Source organism: Carya illinoinensis, chromosome 1, assembly GCF_018687715.1.
Source record: "Carya illinoinensis cultivar Pawnee chromosome 1, C.illinoinensisPawnee_v1, whole genome shotgun sequence".
Taxonomy (NCBI): domain Eukaryota; kingdom Viridiplantae; phylum Streptophyta; class Magnoliopsida; order Fagales; family Juglandaceae; genus Carya; species Carya illinoinensis.
The window spans coordinates 52,338,645-52,354,293 of NC_056752.1; the positions used below are offsets into that span (position 1 = coordinate 52,338,645).

A 15,649-nucleotide genomic window follows, 5' to 3' on the forward strand; every position below is an offset into this window, starting at 1 on the left:
CACCAAGGTGAAGTAGAGATTAGGGTTCAAGAACAAAAGCTCGTGGAGGGATTATTTGTTTTGTTAAGAAAAAAATTATGCTTTAGGTTTGAAGACATAAATAGAATATGGATGATGACATGACATGACATGTTACTTGTTTCACATTTTTGTAACAGACGTGTCAATTCAGATGCTACACAAAACCCTTCCTTCAATCTCAAAATTAATACTGGTGGTTGAACTACAACCAACTTACGGTCCCTACTTCCAACCATTTGCTCTGCCACGACCCCATTGAGGCTTGATGTTCTTTCAACACCCGATGAAATTAGGAGAAGGTTAGAAGATAGCGTTTCAAGTTACAATTTTTTCTTTTCTTTTTTGGTTTTGTATATTTCTTGAGTAGTACAGCATTTCTCATTGCCTTTTTGACATTCCAACAGCGTTTCCATATTTTTTTCTTTGTATCCACCGCCAAATATTCTTCTTCCATATTGACATCAAGGAAATTAAGCAAGCCTTTAATTGGTCGGTCATAGTAGTATGGCAGGAATTGCTGATTTTCTTTTGCTCTCCTCGTACTTTCCAGCAAGAGAATCAAAGAGAATTCCGGCGCCGACCCCGACGGCCAAATCAATGGTATAGTGACCCCGAGTGCCAAGCAACCTCACGGCTTGAAGAACATTGAGCACGTCAAATGTCCATGCCAACTCCCACCTCTGCATTCGACGCATGTCTAGCGACGCAATCACTGAACCCGCCACATGCCCCGAGAAGAATAGGAAAAACGACACGTTCCCCACCGGAAAGTCCACCCCCGACCCCAGAAAACCCTACCAAATTTGTAAAGTATTGACAAACATTAATTAATTGGTAGACCAGATGAATTTAAACATTAAAAAATAAAAAATCGTGATGTCAATGAACTTGCTTAAGATCACTTTGACATGTAAAGGTATATTTTTTTTAATAGAAAGTATATATAAGAACATTCTTGGAACCTGTGGCAATGGAAGCTGCGTGGAGTAACCTAGAATTCCCCGGCAAGTGAACATGAAGAGCGCCGAGATTGTCGCCCTTGGACGGCCCTCTATTAGCCACGTCCATAGTATATACATTGTTTGCATCCCCACGAACACCTAACCATTACCATTGTATAACACGTCCGATTATTAAAACAAAACATAACCAGAATATGGATTTATATATCGAACTCAATTTCCTCAATTCCTTAGAAAATGTGGCTGATGTGAATCAAGCCTAAACCCCAGAAAATGAATCACATATTGGATCAAGTTCCGTAGTGCAGTTTAGTTCTTTTACTGTCACAACAGGTTTATGATAAATTACAACAAATTATCGCATCTGTATCTGATTTCCTAAAAGCAATTTATAAGATGTACTAATTGAATTAGAATTTCTTGTAAAGTTCTGAACCACCCAACTCTTTGATTTTTTTTTTAATGAGATTTAGAGAGAGAGAAAAAAATCGAGAGTATAATTCCAAATTTCCAATCACATAATTCCATAAAAAAATCGTGTATTTCTCTTTCAGCCTGAAAATCTATCCAACCGTATGTTACCAAAGCAGTACCTAATAAATTGCATGGATTTAGACTTATGATAAATTAATTTCAGATCCCAACACATACCGTGTTAAGAGCGGCGAGCAAGGTGTTGAGGTCGGGCCGTGCGGCGAGCAGGCGATGGAGTGGGCTCGTGACCACGAACCCAATATCAAAGGGCGCCGAGGACGAGGGGACCATCCGCAGGGTGTACTCGACGCCCATGAAGAACAGCAGCCCCAAGCCGAACAAACAAGGCACCCAATGGAACTTCGCCACGTGCAAGACATCATCCGCCGTCCACGCCATGAACGACGCTCTCTGTTCCTTCTTCTCCGTGTTCTCCTGGCTCCGAGTATGATCGTTGCCGTTAACGAGCTTGCCGTTAGTTCTGCGCCTGTTGTTGAGCGTGCATGATGGGGTATGAAGAGGCACTACCGATGTGCGTGTCATGGCTGTGCGAAATGACGGAAACGAAGAATCACATTGTGGGAGGGAACAGGGGTGGGTGTGGACGATATAAATGGCAAAGAGAAGGAAGATGGAGCGGAATTTCCAAAGATTGAATTATGTTTTCATTTCAATTTGAATTTTACCTTTCTGTTAACTTACAGCTGCTTACAAATGGGTGGTGCGCAGCACATGATCGTTTATCGTACCATCAGATCAATGGAAATAAAAAGTGAAAAATTAAATATTTTAATATTAATTAAATATGCGATACAAGTTCCAAAATAATAATGTCACAAAATTTGATTATATTTAATTATATTTATTAATTTTAAATATATATATATATATCTTTATATATATAAAGTGGCTATCTAACGGAATTTTATTGGTTTAACGGTTTTTGTTGTTTTACCGTTAAAATTAACGCCGTTAGTTACATGAATAAATTAAAGTGGCTCTCTCTTCTTAAAAATTCTTAATTTTTTAATCTCTCTCCCCAATCACTTATGAATAAATTCATAATTATTAAACTTCATGCAGCATGCATGATCCTGTAACCTATGCATTGATGATCATTTATTTATGAGGTATATTAGATATCTATATATATATATATATTCTATTAAATATATCTATATAAATTATATAAATATATATTCTATATTCTATTATATATATATATGATCTTTTATATAAATTATAATTTATATATCAATTTATTTATGTGATTTAAAATTTTTATTCATTCCTTATATAAACAAAGAGAAATGTAAAATAATTAAGTTTAAATATATTTACCAACTACATTTACGAATACAATTATCCTAATAAAATATTATTTATTTATCAATTTAAATTCATTATGAAACATTAAAATCAAATAATAATATCTTATAAAAACCTTAGTATTTTATTTCTTTATAAAAATTATGTTACTTTTTAAAAATAATCGCTTTATTAAATTAAGAAAACGTGCCTTTACTGTTAACAGTTTATCTCCTGTGCTGCACATGTTTGTTTCAAGATTCTTTTTTTTTTTTTTTTTTTTTAAATTCTAAATGCTTTAAAACTGATTTAAGTCTATCTTACTATTTGATGTTAGAATTTATATATTTTTTTTCTAAAAATATTATATTATTATTCAAAATTTTTTCCTTAATAAAAATAATATTTCTATACACTGCACGAACGTCCCTTGGACGTTGCCCAACTACTAGTATATATAGTGTATTTTGAGACGTGGATTGTGGGCTTTTGTGGCTGCTTGCCGCGTGAAAACGAAGAAAATGAGAGTGGAGACATGACACGGCTTCCCACCGGAGGACCATGCATACACAAGTGTGTACATTATATATATAAATAACTCTATTCAAGTATTTTTATACTGCACATAATTCTGGTGATATTATTTAATTTAAAAAATAAATTTTAAAATATAAATTTTACGAATCAAATTATGTCACATAAATAATACATAGTATAATATATATATATATATATATTAAAAATGTGTTTTGTTGCATAGCCAGATCATATTATCACAGTGAAACTACCAACTCATCGTGAAAATTGCATCCATGTTTATGAGAATCGAGTTTTCCTTTCTTGAAATGTAAGTCTTTCTATATATATATGATCTTATCTTATAGAAAAAGGAAGTATCATTAATGAGTTGGTTAGACTTATTAATTACGTGATATAGGATCCAATATAGCCTATGGACTTGGAATATATAGCATGTCAAGGAACAGGACTAAATGCTCAATAATATACTATGTATAGGTATCAAAATTCGTTGGAATTTTATGCTCAATAAATGTTGTGCATCATATCTCTGTATAGACAACAATAAATTACAAAAATAGAGAGATGACATATGTTATAGATGACTTAAAATAGTAGTACTCTCTATATTAGAAATACTTTATACCTAATTCTTATAAAGAAAACGCACGCCTAATTATGGTTGAGATTTTGAGAAGGGAGCAGGAAAATACCATGACTCAATGAGACAACTATGCAAAGGTCGAAGACAAAAACATACGGTGAAATCCACGTGCTAAGTGTGAAGATTAATTAGTTTCAGCTATTAATGTCACCGACCTAAAATGACGGTGTTCATGCGTGTTGTACTTTATGGATGATAACTATAAGTGGGGTCATTGTGGTTCTGTGGTTGTATTTTGGCTACTTTGTGGCCACATATAACTAAGACTCTAATTATATTTCTATGTATAATTAGAGTTGTAATCATTGAATTATGTGGAATTTGAATTTGAATTATGTGGGATTTGACGGTGCTAATTCATTCAATTAACTTATATATCAAACATGGTGTGACGGCTCGGCGTGTCGGGAATGTTTCATATGTTTAAGTCGGTATTGGACGAGATGCAGTGACATCCGGATACACCCACGATCGAGCTGTCCAACAGTAGCATTGGTGAGATCAAGGTACACATGGAGTCTGCAAATTACATATTGGTCACAGTATCCATAATAATGATAATAATAAATGAAAGGAAATCCCCATCAAGATGTAATATTGCACGAGATCATATGCCCCGAAAAGGACCTAAGATATCATCATGGGACAATTAATTAAACGCAAGGATCAGCAGCCCAAAAAAGACCAATACAAGAAAGAGCACCTTTGAAACGGTAATGCCGGAGACACTCTCAAGCTGTTTGCTGCATAAGCAGCACAACTTTCAACAGAACGAAGCAGCCGTACACCATCAACATTTGCAAGCATTTTGATACCATTATCACTTGTTGATACAGCTAGCAATACCCCTTCCTTGTTGGATCGAATGCAAGGAGAAGCCTAAAAGATATACACGGTAAATATTATCGAATTATAAGGCTTGTACGTTTGGAGTACGTACGGAGAAATAACATCACAAAAATATACAATATACAACTATACGTACCTGTAATCCACCCTCTCATGCGTCAATAGCTGTCAACATGTCAAGCTTGTCCATATCCCAGAATTTGATTTGGGACTCATCACCAACAGCCAAGAACTGGCTCTTCATTGTATCAAACTGCACAACCCCCTCAGACTGCTTCCCAAGACCATCATATTTCTTGATTTCTCCGGAATCCCATTCAGCAAGGTTTGATTCTCCTTTTGTATTAGTCCCACATGAGAATAGCCTATGATGAAAGCCTGCTGGAAGAAATAATCCTTCATTGGCGTACCAAGTCTAGAAAGCAAACTAATACGGAGAAAGCTGCAATGAATGGCATCATTTTATCGATCAAAAAATTGCAATATGAGTAGATCATGAGAGAAATAACTACTTGGATTATTCTTGAAACTGAGGAACGTCCCCTTCAAATGGAAAGTATATAGCCAGATGTTAATTTGTAAGAAAGTAGAAAATAGATGAAAGCAGAGAGCTAATCGATGGAGGAGGAAAATTCTTGTTTTCCTTATATGCCAAAACTTGCTTTACAAAAGTCAGCTTATATACAGAAAAAGAATAACTAACTAACTTTTACATCATGATTTGTTACGTTTGCTAGCTGGAGAATATTGTTTGCTAGCTGGAGAATATTTACAGAGGAATATACTGGAAGTGTGCTGGAGGCAATTATGAGCAACGACTTGTAGTCATTCTGATGAAGTTTGTGCAATACGACCTGTAGCTTGACTAGTGTCATCTAACACCCCTCCGCAAGATGGAGTATAGAGATTAACTATGCCCATCTTGAATAAGTGTGATTGCAGGAGGTAGGAAGGGAGTGACTTAGTAAAAATGTCTGCTAGTTGAGTTTGGGAAGAGACATGAGCTGTAGTGATGGAGCCTTCTTGGATTTGATCCCGAATTAAGTGACAATCGAGTTCAATGTGCTTCGTTCTCTCATGGAACACTGGATTTGCAGCAATGTGCAATGCGGCTTGATTGTCACAATAGAGTAATGCAGCTTATGGATGATGAATACCGAGATCAATAAGCAAATAACGAAGCCAAGTTAATTCACAACATGTGGCAGCCATGGACCTGTATTTAGCTTCAGCTGATGAACGGGATACAACTTGCTATTTCTTGGATTTTCAAGAAATTAGAGAGTCTCCTAAGAAGATGCAATACCCTGTGGTTGAGCGACGAGAGTCTGGGCAAGATGCCCAATCAGAATCACAATAGGCCTTGAGCTGTAATTGAGAAGCAGATGAGAGAAGTATGCCTTGACCAGGGGCTGCTTTAATGTATCTCAAGGTTTTGTAAGCTGCTGCCAAGTGAGAGGATGTGGGCTTGTCCATGAATTGACTGAGAAGTTGGACAGCAAAACAAAGATCTGGTTTAGTCACAGTCAAGTAAAGAAGTCTGCCAATGAGCCTTCGATATACACTTGGATCAGAGAGTAAAGTGCCGTCATCTTTACAAAGTTTGAAGTTTTGGTCCAATGGGAGTTTGAGGGGTTTGCAACCAAGCATACCAGAATCAGCTAGTACATCCAAAGCATATTTTCTTTGACAAAGGTGTATTCCCTTGGTAGATGTGGCAATTTCTAAGCCCAGAAAATATCTCAAACAGCCAAGGTCTTGTATTTTGAATTGATTGTTCAAGAAAACCCGAAGGGAATCAATGCAGGTCTGGGAGTTACTAGCAACAATTATATCATCCACGTATACCAATAAGGCAGTGAAAGAATCCTCATCTCGTTTAGTAAACAAACTATAGTCAGCTTTGGATTGAATGAAGCCAAAAGCAATGAGGGATAAAGAAAATTTTGAGTACCACTGCCAAGAGGCCTGCTTAAGCCCATAAAGGCTTTTGAGTAATTTGCACACTTGGTGAGGTTTCCCTTTGTCATACCCAAGGGGCTTTTTCATGTAAATTTCCTCCTTTAAGTCTCCATTAAGGAAAGCATTGTTTACATCAAATTGATGTAAATACCATCCTTGAACTGCTGCCACACTGAGCAAGCATCTCACAGTTACAAGTTTTGCAACTGGTGAGAATGTTTCGGTATAATCAACACCCTCTAGTTGTGTATAGCCTTTAGCTACGAGTCTAGCCTTTAACCTTTCCAAGGTACCATCAGACTTAAGTTTAACTTTATAAACAAATTTACAATCAATTGCATCTTTACCTGCAGGAAGGTCAGTGATTGTCCAGGTGTTGTTTTGTTCCAAGGCAGCAATTTCAGCTTCCATTGCTTTGCACCAACCAGGATGTTTTAAAGCTTGCTTATAAGAAGTAGGCTCAGAGTGTATGGAAAGTGAAGAAGAGAATGCTTGATAGAGTGGAGAAAATTTATGATAAGATAGGTAATTAGTCAAGGGAAAAACCTTACCAGAATGAGCTGTTAGATCCTTGGACAGCGATTGGTCAGTGCTTGTAAGTTGGGCCTGTTGACAATGAAAATCTTTTAAATATTGTGGAGCTGTCCTAATTCTAGTGGACCTTCGAAGAGGAACAGGTGAGGGCTGGGTGGGAGTAGGGGCATGGGAAAGTTCAGAGGAAATTGAAGAAGGTGATGGGGAGAGGGTGGCGGGTTGAGGTGCAGGGCTGGAATGTGAAAGAAATGGAGTAGGGTGGGAATCAAACTGGATGGGTGAAGGAGGGTGGGAATCAAATGCTGATGGATTTAATGAAATGGAAGAATGATTTTGAGCATGAGTTTGAAAAGGAAAAATGTTCTCATGAAACACTACATCTCTTGAAATAAAAATTGTGTTTCTTTGAAGATCTAAAAGTTTGTAGCCCTTGGTTCCAAAAGGGTAACCAAGGAAGACACATTTTCGGCCTCTAGAATCAAATTTTTGTCTACCATTTGAAAGGGTGGCAGCAAAGCACAATGAACCAAAAACTTTCATATGAACATAGGTTGGTTTTTGGTTAAAAAGAAGTTCATATGGAGTTTTATTGTCCAGAATTGGTGTAGGAAGTCTGTTAATGATATAGGTTGCTGTCAAAACACATTCATTCCAGTATTGTAATGGTAGATCAGCTTGAAATCTAAGTGCCCGAGCTACATTAAGTATATGTTGATGTTTCCTCTCAACAACACCATTTTGTTGAGGGGTTTCAACACAACTTTTGTGATGAATTATTCCCTTTTGATTAAAGAAATCTCTCATTTGAAATTCAGCTCCATTATCACTTCTCAAAATTTTAATTTTGACTCCAAATTGTGTGTCAACTAAATTGTAAAATGATTCAATACATTTTCTGGTTTCAGCTTTGTTGGCAAGTAGATACAACCAAGTGGTTTTTGAAAAATCATCTACTATGGTTAAAAAATATTTAGAACCATCATGAGCAATGGTGGGACAAGGTCCCCAAAGATCACAATGTATAATTTCAAAGATTCTAGTTGAGACATGAGAACTGTCTGGAAATGGGAGGCGATGGAATTTGGCCAATGGACAAATGGTGCAAGGCTTTTCATTGATATTTGAGATTTGTTTCTTTACAATGGGATTAGATATGAGTTTCATTCTAGAAAAAGATAAATGACCAAGACGTGAATGCCATAGGTCAGAGCTAGATACATCACTAGTGGTGGTATGAAAAGCTGAAATGGCTTTGTGTGAGTACTGTGATAGAAAATTTGTCAATGCTGGAGGAGGGATATCGGTGCAAAGTAGATGGTAGAGGCCATTTCTTAGTTCACCCTTCCCAATCGTTGTCCAAGAAGCTAGGTCCTGAACAAAACAGCAAGTGGAGAAGAAAAACAAGCAACAAGTGAGAGATGTGGTTAACTTTGTGGCAGAAACTAAATTGAAAGAAAATGAAGGGACACAAAGAACATCTTTCAAAATAATGGTATTGGTTAAGTGAATGGTACCAATATGAGTGACAGGAGCTGAACTTCCATTTGGAAGTGTGACTGAGTATGAAACAGATGATGTTATGGTAGTAAAAAAAGAAATGTTGCAAACCATATAGTCTGTGGCACCTGTGTCAAGAATCCAAGGTGAATTAACTGTGTGTGTGTTGAGACAAAAGGATGTACCAGACATCTTAGAAGAAATGGAAGGCTGCATGCTCGAGTGGAAAGTAGAAGCTGCAATGGAGATTTCCTTTGGTTGGAGCAAAGTCAAAAGTTGCTGGTACTGCTGCTTAGTTAAACTCACCTTTTCGTCACTAACACTTTCTGAGGCAGAGGCAAAAGATAGTGTAGCCTGATTTGCAAGAGCAATAGAGTTCTGAGGTTTTGAATGGAACTTGTGGCCGGGAGGGTAACCGTGCAACTTATAGCACCTTTCAATAGTATGACCAGATAATTGGCAGTGTGAGCAGATAGGAATTTCTGCATTACCAACTTTGAAGCATTTTTCCAAAGTGTGGCCAGTAATCTTGCAATAAGTGCAATATGGTTTATCTTTCTTGAATGAAGGATTAAGCTTAGGTGGGAACTTGGAAGTGGAAAATGGTCTTTGAGTGGCTAAGGCCATGGATTCAGAGGTTGGTAGGGAAGGTTGAGTGATGAGGTGATGTCGTTCTTACTGCTGGATGAGGGAAAAAACTTTGGTAAGAGGTGGTAATGGGTCTAGTAACATTATTTGGTCACGGGCTTGGGAATAGGAATCATGTAACCTCATGAGAAATTGGAGTACACAGTCCCGTTGGTATCTGTCTAACAGGTTTTTCATTGAGCCACAGTTACAAATAGGTAAAGGGTCATAAATCAAAAGTTCATCCCAGAGAGTCTTCAACTTACCATAGTAAATGCTTACTGATTCGTGGTCTTGTTGAAGACTAGCTAAGGCTTTCTTGAGTTGATAGATACGTGGCCCGTTCTGTTGAGAAAAACGGTCTTGCAGGTCCAGCCATAGTTCCATGGCATCATCGACGAAAGCAACGCTGGATTGTATTGAAGGGCTAATTGAGTTCTGAAACCATGAAACGAGCATGTCATTGCAACGTTCCCAGAGTTCCAATAGAGGGTCTAAAGGGTCAGTGGGTTTAAGAATGGAACCAGTGATGAATCCAAGTTTGTTTTTCGCTCGAAGAGCACGACGCATAGCACGGGACCAAGTTTCATAGTTGTTAATGGTGAGGGGTTCAGAAACCAGAGTAAGAGCTGGGTTATCACCATGGTCCAAGCGAAAGGGATTGGATGGATCATTGAGATTAAGGTAGCGGGATAAGGTTGTGGTATTTTCTGGAGGAGGAAGAGGGTCAGTGTTCTCCATGAAAATGAGCTCTCAATGGCTCTGCGATACCATGTAAGAAAGTAGAAAATAGATGAAAGCAGAGAGCTAATCGATGGAGAAGGAAAATTCTTGTTTTCCTTATATGCCAAAACTTGCTTTACAAAAGTCAGCTTATATACAGAAAAAGAATAACTAACTAACTTTTACATCATGATTTGTTACGTTTGCTAGCTGGAGAATATTGTTTGCTAGCTGGAGAATATTTACAGAGGAATATACTGGAAGTGTGCTGGAGGCAGTTATGAGCAACGACTTGTAGTCATTCTGATGAAGTTTGTGCAATACGACCTGTAGCTTGACTAGTGTCATCTAACATAATTTGACAAAAATAATCCTTGGATGACTCTCAAAAAAACGCTTTAAGCAAAGTCAAACATCAAGCAGAATGCAAATAAAATTAAATGGATACCCGAAAACATCAACTGGTGCTTCATGCTCCTCAAAGGTGTACAGTTTATTACCAGTGACAACATCCCATACCTGCACAGCAACAAAATTCTATTAATGCCATCCATCCTCGCCATTTATAGATAGAATTCACCAAATTGAGCAAACCTAAACAGTCTTGTTCTCTCCACAAGTTATGATGAAGTAGGGCCTTTGGTTTGATGTGAAAAGGCAAGATCACTAACACTGCCGATATGAGCATCATCTGGGAAAAAAAAAAAGAAAAAGAAAAAAAAAATCCATGATAGACATTAATCATTGACAAAATATCTTGTTTAACCCCCAAAATTAAGCTACATATAACATACATACGTGTAATGTATGTATCATGCATGCATGACAAACCTCTAGGCAGTTCCGTAAATCACCGCCGTGATAGGAATATATATATCTGCACTATATGTTTTGAATATGCGACACCCAAGTCGGAAAGCAGGAAACAATCATCAGATCAGATACAAATTGTTTCTCAAGACATCAATCCTATTTCACCCTCTTTGAAAAATGTAAACTAAAGGTAACTCCAGCAAAAATAATAGTCATTTGGAGTCTTGGACATACCAAAAACAGCACCATCAGAACTCCAGCTCAAACGATTTACAGCTGCGCGCAGTTCATTCATTGGCCATGGACGCCTAACAAGTGACATAAAGACCGAGATTAGCCAATTATATATGTTGTCCTGCATAACTTATATACGTGTATATATATAATACAAATATATTTCTGAGGAGATAGATAATGGACACACACTCACATACACGGATACGTTATGGAGACCTGCAAGGTCGCTGAACATGCTCCAATGTTCCAAATCATGAAATTTCGATCAAAAAGCCTCTGACTCTTATATACTTCCCAAATTGTGATACCGCCATCTTCCATTCCAACTGAGGTTGAAAGAACATAAAACATACAATAGGAGTGACATAGATGAAAGTACTAAACAACTAAATTTTGACCTCATTGAACAAAAGAAGTCGAAACAGATCTAGGAGCAGCAATAGCTCACCAAGAAGCAGAAGTTGTTTCACTGGATGAAAATCCATGCTCTTGACGTACGCGATGATTTAGGTGAGGTTTTGATAATGAGTTGACTTGAGTTGAGATAGAGATGAGATGAGAGTTAAATTGGATAAAATATTGTTAAAATATAGTTTTTTGATATTATTTTTGTTTTGAAATTTAAAAAAGTTAAATTTTTTATTATATTTTATTTGAAAGTTTGAAAAATTTATAATAATTAAATAAAATGAGATCAGTTCATTATCCAAACAACCCAAAAGGAACTGACCGACTTTATACACTTCACGGTTTCACATTTTTCTTGTAATATTTTCTTGTAATGGTACTGCTTTCTTCTTTCTTTCGTTTGCCCTGATCTATGAGCTTTGTTACTCGTTATCTACTCGTTATCTTCACATACAACACATCACACTTATTTTTATTTTATTTTTATTTTTAAACTAATTGAATTGTTCTATTCATCATCCATATATTAACAATTATTAAGAAAAAAAAAACAAGTATGGTGTGTAGTATACGTGTGAAAATGATGAATATAATTTTTCAAATGGTTAAAATTAATAAAAATTATATGCCTAGCTAGCTAACAATACCCAATTAAAGGACTGTCAATATTTTTATTTATATAAAATCTCTATTATAAAACTGATCATGATGCTCTTATTGTGATGATTTTATATCATTAATATTTATTCAATGTATTTGGTTTATGTAGTAATTTCATGCAAAAACAGAGGGTCGTATTAATCTATGCCTTTTTCATTTTGATGAATCTTTTAAATACCTTAATTAAAGATTTATATCTGCAGATAAACCAATCATTATTACTGATAATCTTACACAATATTTTTGTTTTCTTGAATATATTTTAACTCATCAGTTCTTTTTTCTTTAGAAAATAATAGACTTACAGAGAGAGTCTACTGACTTTTTGTATCGAAATGTGTTTTTATATGAACAATTATATTTATCATTCCACATATAATATTTTTTTAAAATTTTTATTTTTTTCTTATTAAATATGTAGTATATAAATAATTAGCAGAAGAATTCTCTTAATTTAAGAGAAATAAAACCAAAAAAATAAATCTAAATAAGTGGCAAATACTATTTGGTACGGTTGTGTCCCTTTCGGCCACCAGATACACCACCAACTACCGGAGCCCAAACAGGGGGTCTTAGCCCATATTGACACATGGATATTAGATGGGCACCTGGATTGAGGCCTTATTGATAGCTCATGCCACGGCCCGAAAGGGTTGGGGTCTCCCAAGCCCAAAAAGAAAACGTGAAATTCCCGTGAAACACATTAATGTCTATACAGTGTTATGCGTATTTAATTCAATTCCTCCGAATCCCCGTGAACCCATTATTACCATACTTTAAACCACGCACCAACCGGAAGTTATTAACACTCAGTCACATGCCCCCCACCTCTTTATAACTTGGTCTGTCAAGAAGTTCATCTCCTCGTTCCATTCACGGTTCTCTCCGCTCCCAAAATGGCACTCTTTTTCTCACTTCCAACTACTCTACTGCTGCTGCTGCTGCTTCTGCTTCTTTCTTCGTGCCTATTGCCTCCTGCTCTGCCCTTTACAGTTATAATGTCCGATTCCTCAACCCTCGTTGATGGCCCACAGTCCGGGTTCTCCATGAACAAATACGGGTTCCGAACAGACATCCGTGAGCAAGAGGCAGTCTATGATATCATGAAGGCTACCGGGAATGATTGGGCCACCAACATCCCTGATGTGTGTCGTGGCCGGTGGCATGGCATCGAGTGCATGCCCGACAAGGATAATGTCTACCACGTTGTCTCCCTCTCCTTTGGGGCATTGTCCGACGACACTGCCTTCCCAACATGCGACCCGACACATTCTTATATTTCACCATCCATAACTAAGCTTCCACACATTAGGACCCTATTCTTTTACCGTTGTTTCAGTTACAACCCTCAGCCTATTCCAGCATTTTTAGGTCAATTGGGTCCAACACTACAAACTTTGGTGCTTAGAGAAAATGGCCATGTGGGCTCCATCCCTAGTGAACTAGGCAATCTTACCCGTTTAAGGGTCCTTGATCTTCACAGAAACAATCTCAATCATACGATTCCTATCTCACTAGGTCTGATAGCCGGTCTAAGGTCATTAGATCTAAGTGGGAACAAACTAACCGGTTCAATTCCCGGTTTAAGCTTCCCATCTTTGAATATTTTGGACCTTAGCCAAAATCTTTTGATGGGTTCAATCCCACCTGCTGTTGGAACTTGTCATTCCTTAATCAAAATGGATTTTAGTCGTAATCGTCTCAGCGGCCCAATCCCCGACTCAATTGATGGCTTAAAGGATCTTATGCTTATGGATTTGAGTTATAATCGTCTCTCGGGCCCACTTCCCATATCGCTTAGAAGCTTAATCTCTCTCCAAGCATTGATTATCAAAGGAAATCCAATGGGGTCTGATGCAATTCCCAGTGATGGATTCGATGGCATGAAAGGCTTAATGATCTTAATATTATCGAATATGAACCTACACGGTTCAATCCCAGAATCACTAGGCCGATTGACAAACCTTCGTGTCCTTCATCTTGATGGGAATCAATTCAACGGTTCAATTCCCGTTAACTTCAAGTACCTGAAGAATCTTAGCGAGTTAAGACTGAACGACAACCGGCTTATCGGGTCGGTTCCTTTTGGGAGAGAAATGGTATGGAGGATGAAAAGGAAATTAAGGCTTTTCAACAATCCCGGACTGTGCTACAAAGCTGGGAGTGGCTTGGATGAAGATTCAGATTCGGGCATTGGTGTGTGTGACGTGCCAAGGCCAGAGACAGGAAGATCTGTACAGCATCTTTCAACACTTGAAAGATACGTACCAAGAACATTCAATGTCTCATCCGATGCAGTATTTAAAATTTCAGTTCCCGTTGGCTTGATTCAGCTGGCTACATTGCTGCTGTGTACTTTCACTTTAATGTAAGTCTTTTAAGATAGGTAGGAAGAAAGAAAGAAAAGCAATGTAATATACAGTGTAGTTGCCCCCCCCCCCCCCCCCCCCAAGCTAATATACAGTGTAGTTTATTTATATTTTGTTGTATCATTAAAAAAAAAAAAAATAGTTAGGAAGTGACGTCTTATGATATTATATGTCTGAAAGTACTGACAAGGAAGTGTTCTCAATATCCAACAAAACCTTATCCCAAGGAAGGTTCGGTTCTTTACCAGGTAGAGGCTGCCATTTCCGACAATTTTTAGCAGCTACAATCCAAGACTACTGTGTCTTTGCTCAAAACTACTCCATTCTTTCAGCAGCCAGATCCCATATTCACGGTTCCGCCATTTCCTCGAGGATTAGTGATCCCTGTCAAGTTTTGTTAGATAGGTTGGGGTGAAATTGTCATTCGTGTTAAAAATTTGAGTAATAATATCCACATTTTACAATACATGTTATAAAATAATGATATTTTTATAAAATGAGGTTAGTTTTATGAAATTTTACAAAAATACCCCTCCTTTTAAAATAGTATTGCATGTATAAAGTGTTGTGTAAAGTGACATATGTTTATCATTTTTTTCAAATGTGCTCATTCTTATATTTATTTTATTTTTTTAATTTTTTAATGGTTAAGAAATTAACTATTAGTAAATTTGTATTTTTTTATTAAAAATATTTATAAAAAAAATTCAATGTATTTGAGATTGCTTAGTTTAGATATCAAAACCATATAAATATATCTCATCTAATCTCGTAATCTTATTATTACAATTTTTATAAATTCTCACATAAAATATTATAAATAATTTAACTTTTTTAAATCTTAAAACAATAATAATATTAAAAAATAATATTTTAATAATATTTTATTTAACTTTTAACATTCATATCAATTCATCTCGTCACAACTCATTATCCAAATCTAACCTCAATCTCACCGTAACATTGTCCATATAATGAACCCTGCAAACTGGCAAACAAACTAGGCATAAATAGAGAGCCCA

General features: G+C 36.7%; 2 protein-coding genes and 1 long non-coding RNA gene across 4 annotated transcripts; 1 reads left to right on the forward strand and 2 right to left on the reverse strand.

The window, feature by feature from the left end:
* Positions 1 to 120: 120 nt before the first annotated feature.
* LOC122283948 (phosphatidylcholine:diacylglycerol cholinephosphotransferase 1-like) lies at positions 121 to 2,138 on the reverse strand. Of its 2 annotated transcripts, XM_043095257.1 has the most exons (4): positions 1,635 to 2,138; positions 984 to 1,121; positions 499 to 815; positions 121 to 461 (listed from the first exon to the last, which is right to left on the reverse strand). In XM_043095257.1, exons 1-3 carry the CDS (start codon positions 1,998 to 2,000, stop codon positions 516 to 518), a joined length of 804 nt encoding a protein of 267 aa, XP_042951191.1. In that variant the 5' UTR covers positions 2,001 to 2,138; the 3' UTR covers positions 121 to 461; positions 499 to 515. The 2 variants fall into 2 exon arrangements, with proteins under 2 accessions (XP_042951191.1, XP_042951190.1); XM_043095256.1 differs by having other exon boundaries at positions 121 to 815.
* A 1,365-nt stretch (positions 2,139 to 3,503) lies between these two features.
* LOC122283974 lies at positions 3,504 to 5,342 on the reverse strand. Its single transcript, XR_006231358.1, has 3 exons — positions 4,934 to 5,342; positions 4,652 to 4,827; positions 3,504 to 4,424 (listed from the first exon to the last, which is right to left on the reverse strand). It is a non-coding gene; the product is annotated as an uncharacterized LOC122283974 (long non-coding RNA).
* A 7,756-nt stretch (positions 5,343 to 13,098) lies between these two features.
* On the forward strand, positions 13,099 to 14,696 carry LOC122283985 (protein TOO MANY MOUTHS). The gene has a single exon (XM_043095258.1). It carries the CDS (start codon positions 13,155 to 13,157, stop codon positions 14,628 to 14,630), a length of 1,476 nt encoding a protein of 491 aa, XP_042951192.1. The 5' UTR covers positions 13,099 to 13,154; the 3' UTR covers positions 14,631 to 14,696.
* Positions 14,697 to 15,649: the final 953 nt, after the last annotated feature.

What these genes read in the sequence shown, in the direction of transcription:
- LOC122283985 (XM_043095258.1), top strand. Translation starts at nt 13,155, where the DNA reads ATGGCACTCTTTTTCTCACTTCCAACTACTCTACTGCTGCTGCTGCTG.
- LOC122283948 (XM_043095257.1), bottom strand. Translation starts at nt 2,000, where the DNA reads ATGACACGCACATCGGTAGTGCCTCTTCATACCCCATCATGCACGCTC. An exon ending in TGCTCGCCGCTCTTAACACG is followed by an intron (nt 1,122 to 1,634) that starts GTATGTGTTGGG and finishes GGTAATGGTTAG; the next exon opens with GTGTTCGTGGGGATGCAAAC. An exon ending in CGCAGCTTCCATTGCCACAG is followed by an intron (nt 816 to 983) that starts GTTCCAAGAATG and finishes CAAATTTGGTAG; the next exon opens with GGTTTTCTGGGGTCGGGGGT.